The sequence below is a fragment of the Alosa pseudoharengus genome, unplaced genomic scaffold, assembly GCF_046254945.1.
Source record: "Alosa pseudoharengus isolate Yale_2024_CS ecotype anadromous, Long Island Sound unplaced genomic scaffold, YU_APseudo_1.1 YU_APseudo_1.1_scf_15, whole genome shotgun sequence".
NCBI classification, from domain to species: Eukaryota; Metazoa; Chordata; class Actinopteri; order Clupeiformes; family Clupeidae; genus Alosa; species Alosa pseudoharengus.
Genome location: NW_027468620.1, coordinates 23,475,346 through 23,487,061, shown reverse-complemented (window position 1 = coordinate 23,487,061; position 11,716 = coordinate 23,475,346). Strand labels below are relative to the sequence as shown.

At 41.0% G+C, this 11,716-nt stretch overlaps 1 protein-coding gene across 2 annotated transcripts in view; it reads left to right on the top strand.

Moving 5' to 3' along the window:
* Positions 1 to 7,732: 7,732 nt before the first annotated feature.
* The window catches only part of bcl11aa (BCL11 transcription factor A a), a 49,590-nt gene continuing 45,606 nt past the window's right edge, over positions 7,733 to 11,716 (top strand). The window contains exon 1 of one of the 2 annotated variants that reach the window (XM_076285938.1): positions 7,733 to 8,034. In XM_076285938.1, coding sequence (XP_076142053.1) covers positions 7,980 to 8,034 — 55 coding nt within the window. In that variant the 5' untranslated portion in view covers positions 7,733 to 7,979. Of the gene's footprint in view, positions 8,035 to 9,530; positions 9,811 to 11,716 lie in introns of those variants that run through there. The other variant, XM_076285939.1, reaches the window with a different exon arrangement.

Sequence of the window (11,716 nt, the reverse complement as noted above, 5' to 3'; positions counted from 1 at the left end):
GACGCTGTCCATGGTTCTGAAGGAAACAAACCAATGAAATTGTAATTGTAGCACAACCCCCTTGCCTTTCATCAAAAGAATTGGCATTAATTAGATTTTAATTTAATCTTAATGAATGTTGATTTCTGTCTCATCAGCCTCATCAGCAACACAGTTTTCCTTAGAGTGTGTGAATAGCCTACTCAAGTTTGTCCATAGCCTATCCCCTTCGTATAGTCTACTTTTGACTGTTACAATAGCCCTTACATCCTATTCGATCGACATATTTTACTGGCCTATGGGTAGATATCACGAAAGCATGATTGTGGGTTACAATATGTGAGTGCTCATGCTGGAACTGCAATAAATACCCTTATGGTGTAAAGCGCTCTGCGGTAAAAAAAAAAGAAAAGAAAAGAAAGAAAGAAATCCAGCATCCCTCTCACATTTACTGGACTAATAATTTAAAAAGGCGTCGGGGTAAGTAGTCTGTTCGCAGTCCATTAAATCATTAAAAACAGTCTGGTATGATATCCTTAAAGTCATTAGAACGCCGTTCCCTTAGCGGAGACATACGCTTGCCTTGAGCATAGTTTAATCAAATTAGGAGCGAATTATGTCCTGGGGTTCCCTCTATTGATATTCATTGGAATTGGCTACATGATTTATCACTAATCTCTTGGAGGTATATTCCATTCATTCCATTGAAGGTAGCCTAATAAACCTTACCAAGGCGAATAAACAGTAGGAATGAATTCCCACACATTGGAGTTGAAGGGGGGAAATGTGAAAACCCAGCCATTTAATGCCCAACTGGAGTTCATAATGCAATCAGAGAAATATTTGTTTTTATGTTAAATAAGCATATATTTATTATAAGATAAAGTATAAAATGGGCCACCCACTTTCGACGTAATGCGCGGTGTCAGCTAAGCACAATGTAGGCTACCATCAAGAAGACACCATGAGACAAACACTTTCAAATTTGTGAAATATTTTTGTATTCATTTAAGATGAATACGCACATATGAAGTAAAACAAAACTAACATCAAAACACCAATTTCAAATTATAATTTAGCCTGGTTAATCCACAGTTACAAACAAGGGCTACAATACATGTGGAGGAATTTGAAAAACATATTATGCGTCTTATCTTATCTCTGTAAAGGAAAAAGTGAATCTTGTATTATCTGATTTATCATCTCTTGTTACCGTGTTTTCCACTTCCTTCGAGTCAACAACCAATTCCATTAAGGGGGATAGGCCTATAGCGAAATCTAGTCCATCCGATTTCCACAAGTCAATACATTTTCGACAAATGAATCTAGGACTGCTAAAGATATTTTATAATTATAATTGGATTCATGACACTTTGTGTCTTTTGAAATCGAGGCTGGGCTTCATTGAAGTATTTTTTTGGTTTCTCGGGCCGGACCTGCTTAGCGGTATGCTTGAGAGCTGCACAAGCGCAATAACTTGACGCTAGAGGGAGCCTTTGTACTGGTTTGAGTTCGTGGACGGCTGTCTTGAATATTTAATCCGACCATGAATGTGGCAATGAGCTTTAAGAGAAACTTCGCTGAAAACCCAGGCTAATCAGCCCAAACCTGCAGTACCTTGTCACTTAGCCTTCCATTAGATACAGTATAGATAACTAGGCTACATCAACCTTGATCTACCAGAGAATTTAATTTATACAAGACATATTGTGTATACAGTGATAGGCCTATGATTAAGCTGTGATTAAGATACCTGTTTAAACAAACAACAGCAAATACACCGAACCATATGTTTAGCCTATGTTGTAGGCCTAGGCTAGACTTTGTATTGTATTTGTATGCGTCCTCTTCTATTTTCTGTCTCATCATGGGTCTTTATTGACCTTAACATTTATTTCTGTGACACGAAAATAAAAGTTTCAAAATGGGGAGGAAGGAAGTATTCTAGGCCATTGTAGTCAATGTGCGGTAGTGATATTAAAATGTAGTATAAGTGAAAAGCAAATACGTGTGGATACCCTCGCTACCACTTTCTCACGGTCCTTGATATCAATGATACAGAGCACGCTGAAGCTTGTGTTGATTATAAGTTCCTGTTGTTGTCTGTAAAACAGCTTGTAGTGTTCAGGCGTAAAGTAAAGGAAGACCTTCGCTCAACAGATAAATGGTAGATGTCCCATGTGTACCATCCCGGCCCCCTCATTCATCATCATAACAACCGTTTAGTGTAAAATTAACAACGACTTAACTACTACAGCAATAAACATGGTCATGCATTACCACAGATTGATGGAGATTGCCCGATGGTATATCCGCAACATTTATGCGTGGGGATGGGCCTTTGTGGTTGTGAAAACTGTCAATTTGAATTAAGGACGTTGCAACATAATTAATTAAAATAAAACAGAACCTCACCGTATCTTCCAAAGACTAACCATGCAATCTCAGTCACACATTCTCTCTCACACACACAGACGCACTTACACGCGCGCACTTGTTTTATGCGATAGTATTTTCTTACTGTAACATATGTGAACTCACGTGCACGACCATATGAACGCAATCACATGACAGGGGCACATTCACACCTTTATATATAACACCAGTGCCCAGGTTTATAATTTCAGACACAACCACATAATCCCTTTGATTATATCTAATACCTGCCAAAACCCAGATGGCATGCCCAACCATCGCTCAGTGTGATAATGCCACAATGTGAAATCTAGCCATTAATATTAATTGTCAGTCTGCGAATCTGTCTGAACTGCTAAAGCTTGAAATCCCCCCAGAAAGACAAGATTTTCTTGCTCGGACTAAAAGATAATTCCGATTTCCCCCCTTTCTTCTCCAAGAAACTCGCACCCTTGTTCTGACATGTAGCCTAGCCGTCTGTTTTTTTCTGTAACCAATTCAGCTGTACCTTCATTGTACCTAACCACAACTTGACTCGATAGTGTAACGGATAGTATAAAGTGTAACTGAAAGGGCCTCTATAATGTCATATAATCTAATATGGACATGAATGTCGGAAAATTGTAAGAAGCCTGTAAGACATTTACAGGGCCGCGATGTCATATGCCCAATGTTTTGATTGATTCTCCAACAGGATTGCGTTGAGAGGCGATGTGTTGACAAGTAGCCTACTTACGCCATGTCAAGGATAATGTAAGAATGACATGGACAGACTGGTTTCATTCCATTTGGACAGGTCAGTAAAGGGTCTGGCAAAGCTAACCCTACGCTGTCCATCTGTCTGTCTGCACTTCTCTTTTAACAGACTGACTACTTGTCTGCCTATAACAGTCAACAAAGTAAAGAGGTCTGCAAAAGAGTGTTCACTGGCTTCAATGTGCACTTTCAAATATGTTTGGTACATTGCATGGACTATATTTTTATTTATCTTTGTCCACTCCCTCCCTCTCTCTGTGACCTCGAAATTGAACACTAAAAGTCATATGACGCTAAGAATGACAATCTGGCTTTACCAACACACGCTGCTGTGTCTCGCTCTAAAAATTAGTTTGAAACAGTGTTTTGCGCAAAAGCACACAAATCGCCTGTGGAGATGTAGGTATATGCTATTAAGTCAGTACATTTAATGTGATTCTTTTTAGGCAGTATCGGGCCACGGATACAGACTGTCTCACAGAGTAGTCGGACAACTAATGACATTATGAACGCGACATAACTTGGTCTCGGGTATAACTGCTTCCATAGCCTAGTGATGCGCATCATCTGTCAGTGGGCGTTACACCTAGGCCTGCAAATCAGGTTAATGCCGTGAATAATAGCAAACAAGTTCTCAACTGGTCGCAAAAAGAAAAAGAGGTTAATGAATGGCGACAGAGGTGGTGGTGGTTACAGGGATGTGCTCTGAATTACCACGGCGAACACTGGTAATGAAACTTTGCCGCGGTACATCATTTAACAGCAGCAACATTTCTATAGTCTTATTGCAATGATTTTATGATAGAAAAACAGTCCCTGCAAAAGAGATATCCTGATGAATTGCTAGGAAGAAAGAAAAATGAAAAGAGTGAAGCATGAAGAGGGAGCGCTGGGCGTTGATTTATCGCATAAGCCTCTGGTCATTTCCATATATTGAAATGCGCCCAAGCGGCCAGTCAGTCAATTTCCTCTGAGCTACTGCTCGTGGAAAGGCGCGCACGTGACCAAGAGAAATTTCTCCGTCTATTCCTTTGAGGATTTGTCGATTTTTGCTTTTATATTAATTAGTTTTTTATTTAGAGGGAAGTGGTAATATTATCTGCAACAATTCCAAAATGTTTTGTTTGTAAATAAATTGTAAATTTAGTTCGCGCTTTTTCAGGTGTGGTGCTGCTGCTGTGGTTATCCCAGCTCAATTGAGAAAATATTGACCCTTGTTTGTGAAAAGGGGTAATATAAAATGTGAATGTTTGCGTTTCTTTGTGTCCAGTTTATTGCATATCAGTGTTTTCATTTTAAAACATTTTATCCCTCTCCCTCAGACACACGCACGCACGCACGCGCGCACGTCCGCGCGCGAAGGACAGAGCAAGCGGGTGATGCATGTCAGATCGTGCACTGTAGGCGAGATGGATACTCCAATATATTTAACAACGGCTGGCTGATTTATGATAGAATCAGTCGCGCTGTCATTTACATATTGAAATTCTGCTTCTTGCCCACGCTGGTTGTTTTGTCGCTGCCTTATACCTTTGGTTCCTGAAGGAGGTGTTGCGCTCGATTTGCTTGATCAATGCCCGCTGCACGGTAACATGGGGAATGTGTGTAGTGAGAGAAGAGGAGAGAGAGAGAGAGAAAGTGAAAATTAAAACAAGTATTTGCACTAGCAGATGGAGTAGGGTGTAGAGAAAGGTCAAGGTTGCTGATCTTATAGGCTACTGAATGGAGAGCGCTGTATTTCAGGGCCCACTGAAATTCACCTCAAACACGAAGCACTAACCCCCAACATACTGATAACCAGTTCTACTTCTCAGAGTAGCAGACAGCGATGCCTTCTTCTCGATTCGACTGAATAGAAGAATTATAAGGGAGAGTAAAGATATAGCCTACCCAGTTCTCAATTACAGGCTATCCACTGTCTGCAGGTCTCTGCTGATTTTAAAGGCAGACGAGAGGATACTCCACTGTCTCCATTTCTTGACACTGCTCTATTTAGAACAGTTCTGTTAGAACTTTGCATAATTTAATTAACTTTATTGGAATACAAAATTAATTAAGAATACCCATACTCTCATCGATTTCCCGCTTTTACGCATTTAGTGTAATGTGTTCAGAAAGTACATGCTTCTCTACAAGCCAAGCGCATGCAATGGAGATGCAAATATATCATCAAAGTACAATATATTCATTCGGTAAGAAAATATAGATTCGTATCTCTCTTTATTCTGCAACATATACAACTAACACTGTGTTTAGAGCCTGCTAAGAGTATGCTACATATCCTTAAGGCTTATGTTTATTTTAGAATTGCCTAATTGTACCTGGCCAGTGCTTTGAGAACACGTATTAACATAAGCTAAATAGCAACATACTTAAGAAATCGGACAGATTTTCTGTCGTCCCCTTAACTTAAACGTGTCTAACTTCTATTTGGAAAACTGGAGGACTGTTATCATGAGCTTTCTTTTCACGTCTCAAGCCATTGCTACTCATTGTAGCTTATAATGGGCCCGATCAGTGATCAAATGCGCTCGCGACTTCAAGGACGCAACAAGATGTAACATTTCACATCGGTCTGTCTTTGACGTAGCCGGTTCAACATAAGCTAACGGCGAGTCTTTGATTCTCTCCGTGCCTCAACCTATACTACCTATACTGCTTATACTGCCACACTTGGAGGAAGAGTGAAACAGAAAACCTTGTGTCAACATAACACCTGACGATCAAGACCACAGTGAGTGAGTGAACGGATCATTATATCCTAGTTCTATTTTAAAACGAAGCATCTGTCTAAAGTAGCGCAAAAGTCTGATTGCCTCTATCGCGTTACACAATGTTTTACCATCATGCAAAGAAAGTGACAAATAAATTATGCAAAAATGGACTACAACACTATTCTTACCAAATCCAAAACAATATTCAAATACCCTATCGTGGGACACGATGACTTAAAAATAGGCTATTGTTACCATCCTAATATATCTCTAAGCAAAATGCGGCCAAGTTGTTCCTTTAAGGACCGGTAGGTTACGATAAGAGTTTCATTATGCCCTGAGAAAAGGGGTCAGGCACAGCGTCACCGCATCTCGGACGAATAACGCCTACCATCGATGTAGCCCCTGAACCTTGACATACCGTCACCGGCAAGAGAGAAAATGCGAGATAGAGAGAGAGAGGCAGAGAGCGGTAGAAATTCTACAATGCATTTACACCAAGAGCGAACTTTGTCCATAAAAGGAGGCGCGAAATATGTACCCTGTAAAATGTATGCACTCACTCTGATCACAAACACATTTTGTAGAGGCTCGATTTCCACTCCCGAAGCTTGCTCTTTCTTAAAATCTCCTATCGATTTCCTTTCTTTCCCCTGCAGACTGTCTCCCGTCCGCTCCTAACAGCTCGCGCACTGCACGGCAGTTCGCTCCTGAGATTCGTTCCGTTCAGTCGCTAGTCGTACTTCTACGACTTCGCAGGGGTGTTCCTCTCCTCATCCCTCCCAGAGCATAGAACCGCGTTGTCATCACATTTGTTCTAAGCATGATGTCTCTAGGTGTCATTATTTGGATTGCTCACGCAGTGTTTTGACCATCTTATATATTTATAATCTCTAAATCCATTTGGCGATGTATTGACGCCCCCTCCCCCATCTGCCATGACAAACCTGAACACATCTGAAACTTGTTACATCGACCCCTTTTTTGTGGGCTGTTCCCATGGTCTATTCGTCAGTGTGTTTTGTCTTTAACACCACTCCACGTCTATAGTATTCAAGTCCCACCTACATTCCACGCAAACTTCAGTTAAACGTACGCAAGTGTTATCCACGTTTACTTTACTTATCCCTATTTCAAACTTTCTCCATAGGTTTCTGATTTACTGGGCTGAGCCATAGGTTATACCATAGGTTACGCTCTCCACACAAGTGAGCGGTCCCCCCCCCCCCTCCCGCATAAAACACCGGTGTCCCCACGCGGAACCTGTCTGTCCTGTTCATGCAACCCGATCGTTTCTCGCCCTTAGTTTCATTTTAGAGCTGCTTCACCCTCACCATAGCCTTTGGCTCGGTCGCAAAAACACAACTGACTGTTAGAACCAGGGAGTGTGCTTTCTCCGCTTAACACTGTGTTCCTGCTCCGGAGCCCTGATCAATGTCCACTGCGACAGCTTATATTAAACGCTTCTCTTCCCCTCCCCTTGAGTATCGTATGTCCAGCCCCCTTGAATCTCCTGTCCATTGGCTTTTCGTGGTCTGTTTTCCTACGTCCACCCGCCGCGCCCCCCTAACCCCCCCACCCCCCGCTCCTCGCGCCACACACACACACACACACACACACACACACACACACACACACACACTCCACATTGCTTTCATTAGACATCTCTCTCTTCCCCCTCTCTCTCTTGCCTCTTGTCCGGCCCCCTGATCTTTCTGTCCATTGGCTTCTTCGGGTCTATTTTTCATGTCCAGCCCCTAATGAGTGTCCATTGGTTTTGTTATTTCCACTCCCTCCTCCCACTCCCCGGCTTTGCCCTGCCCATGTTTTGTATGTCTGTGTCCATCCATCTCCTGACGTTCAAGTTCGCAGGGACGTCACGTCCGCACTTGAACTTGCAGCTCAGGGGGGCTTTTGCCATTTTTTCATCTCTCTCTCTCTCTTTTCAAAAAAGCCATGACGGCTATCCCACAATCCATCTTCCCTGCGCCATCTTTGTATTATTTCTAATTTATTTTGGATGTCAAAGGCATTGATGAAGATATTTTCTCTGGAGTCTCCCTTCTAACCCGGCTCTCCCGATGTGAACCGAGCTGAAAGCCACCACCAACCACCATGTCTCGCCGCAAGCAAGGCAAACCCCAGCACTTAAGCAAACGGGATTTTTCGCGTAAGTAGAACAATATTTGCAATGTCTACTGTTTTCACTCACTTTCTCTTGACCAGTACATAGTATTGGGCAAAGGAGAAAAAAGCATTTACGGAGAGCGCAAATCATGAGGTACACTGGACACTGGACAGCGGAATCGTGGTCAAGTGGACTTCACTGAAGAGCGTGGCGAGAATTTCTTTTTCGTCTATGAAATACCTTTACGTGCTTTACTACTCTAACAGTCTCAGAGAAAAGTTTTGCCTTCATCCGTCATGCAATGTGCAGGGTACAGCAGAAGTTTTAGGTTAGAATTTCGTTACATGCTTATGCCGTGGCTCTTGTGCCCCCGTTGCTTTGGCCATTTAAGAGCATACGTTAAGGTGCGCGGCGAAGGGTAGGTATGCATGCTTAAGATCGGTTTTTAAAAATATCTCACGGAATATAGCGTAACGCGTTCTGGGTGCGATCCTGGACAGGATTTCCCCTCTCTCATAGACTACTATTTTTGGAAGATTTTCAAAAAAGTGGAAGTGGATTTTGATTGGGAAAAATCTCGCGTCTGACTGTTTACAAGCGCCGCGTGTGTGTTGCACTGCCAGCAGTGTAAGAAATCGGTAGAAAATCGCGTACTTGCACACAACGTAGCCTATCTGAGACATACACCAAAAGGATAAGTATGTTTACGTTTGAACTTTTAAGTTTACCTATTTTGAGACAGAGGGCATATTCTTCGTGGCGACGAGAGTTCTTGGGGGAAGCTTCTTATAAAGAGCAACAGGGACACTATATTTTTGCCTCTGTATTCTTTCTTCCTGATTTACCAAATGCATTCACGGATTTATTTTACATTTTGTTCAGTTAATTCGTAAAGGGACACTTGAACGGTAAGATAAGATGAAATTCGGTCGAAATTTTGAAAGGCTCGAGTAGAAAGAGCAAGCACTTTCACACATAAACGAACCATTTCATTATGTCAAGATTGTTCATTTTATGAGACAATGATAAGAGTTATGCAATGAGCGCAATGTTTTAGTCGTAACCTTTACATTTTCCTTCGTTCGTCGAGGTACTGTTTTACTGAAACGAAAAACTAACGATGGTTGGAACTGTGAAGTAGCTACATAGCTGTTGGATAACCTATAAAACGCAGGTTTGTCGCTGTTTACTTTCTGTGCGCCAGACCACCTATCTTTCTTATAGCGGGGCATCTAAAGCGATAAACGGGGTTGACACAATTGATACAATGTTGTTGTAACATTGTAGCGTATCATATGGCATTATTAGGTTTCCGCACCATGTCTGCTGGATCTCACTGAAAAGACCGTCTCTTCAGGTTCCATTAAGTCTGTGGTCCGTGTCGAAGGTCCGCCGCTAGGGGGCAGACAACGATCATAAACTGGATGTGAACTTGAACCTGATCAATTTCACCGCCACCCCAATCTACATATTTGACGATGTGTTTAGAATAGAAGGAAACGTATACTATGGGGTTAAGGCTGCCCCACTCCCATTTACGCACCGTCGCAATTCTTAGTTTTTTGGTGAATATTTAGGAACACTATGATAAATACGAACAGCTTACCAATAAAATGTGTAAAGACATTGAAAACTCAACCAAATGAGGAGTGCTGAGCTATAGGAGCCAACCTCACTGAAACGCACCAAGGCATTGCAGTCTCGTGGACGGAAAATGAAACCAACACTTTTATGAATTTTTTTTTTAAATTAACGACATAATAGGCATCTCAGTAGGCCTACAGAGATAGGCTACATGATGGAGTCTGTTAAATTATGGTTAGTATTTCTGTTATAATGTCGTCTATTTACAGTGACCATAGAATAGTAATCACACAGTGTATTGTAGTGTTTATTTCACTGCTAATACTTACATGGTATGTGTGTTTGAATGTTTTAATGGTTTTGAATTATTGGTTACAAATTAATGTTTTTTTTTGTTGGGTTACTAAGATTGACAAGTAGTATCTTATGAATTAATTCGACATGTGAAATATTTTTAAATGTTTCAGTCTTGATCCTAATACGTCCAGTGATCAATAGCATAAGTTTGAGAAATTATTGACTCCTCTGAATTGTTGTTGATGAGGCTATTTATCACATTAGAATAATTGTGTAGAGTATTGAGTGGAAAATTTGATAGGTGAGGGGGCATTTATTGAATTACAAACGATTGAAGTTAATACTGTTTTCACTAATTTCCCCATTTTAGTAAAAAGTGTTTCTGAGGCCTAGCCTAGAAGAATGATTAATAGACCGAGTGAATTAAGGAAACATAATGTGATGGCCATAGTAGATTGACTTCTAAAAGTACTATTGAAATATGTAGCCTAAGCTGCCATTTACAAAAGTTAAACTAGGCCTACACCTACTTTATCTAAACGATGTTTCTTGTGGTGAAGTGAAATTAAAAAGCAGATTTAGAACCCATTTGAAAGAATACCACGTCAAGCATTAGCCTAATAAGATAAATACCACGTTCCCATGAAAAGTCATGTCTAGTTTTTTTTTCAATTCCTTAGTACTGAAAGGGTATACAAGTTACGTAATGCACAGTAAATGATGGCTGATCATAAGAAATAACATAAAACAGTCCAATGCCAAAGAAGCGACCAAACAAAATGTATGTGGTCACACTGCTTTGGATTTTGTATCTACTGTTATGGCAGACCGGCAAGCTTAGATGTTAAAAAAGACTGCGATATAACCTCCACCGTTGTATTTGTGACCTAACATCAAATTAAGGGTAGTAGCCTACCAGTAGTCGGAATTTATCACGTTATCTCTATGTCCTAGTTGGAGCGCTGATGTCGTGTAGGATTGCGCTTTCAGATATTTTCCTGAGCACGTCTGGGAGCTACTCCACATACGCCCCTCGATATCTGGTCTGGGTTGGGCTGAAGTAAATTTAACCTCAGTTCACAAGATCCCAACATTTTTTATCAAAAATCTGTACCAATCATCACCAACTAAAATTAAAATCTATTTTTTGATTCTCAGTGGTTTTAGGTTCATTAAAATATGAAATTGGCAGCATAGTAAAGAAGGTCATGATGCTTAACCATTAGGAAACTGACAGAGTACTTTCACCTATAACAGCAACGATTTTCAATGCGATGGATACTGCGCAAAGTGCTTAAGTAGCGTCTCCCCATCCGTCTTAGTGAGCTCCAGCCTTTCATGAATGGGCTTCCCTGGTTGTCTGAGAGTGACAATAGACAATCTCACAACGAGTCTAAAAAAAGCTTAATCCTGGATTCTGAGCGAAGCATTTACTACGGCGACTCTACATCCCGATTTGCGACTGTGAAAGTGGTTATCAAAGAAATTATTTAAAAAAAAGTCATGCGCATGGATGAAGTCCGGCGGTGTACTATTTTGGTAGCTGAACGCGCTGGCTTTGCGCTCTGCACATGTGTTGGACACATTTAAACGTCTCCATCATAAGAGAGTGAGACCAACCTACAGATGAAATCTGAAGTTACTCTGTTTGAAATGCACATTTTAAAGATGCATCTCAAGTCTACATATTGCTCTTGTCAAACAGGGCAGAAAAATCTATTCATTAAGTATCTTCCTATGTTGTTTGCCATGCAATAAGTGGTGTTATGTGTAAACACAATATTCTCAGCTATGAGTATGTGTGTAGAGCACAATGTTTCTGTTCAGTCTCTGTTGTAATACA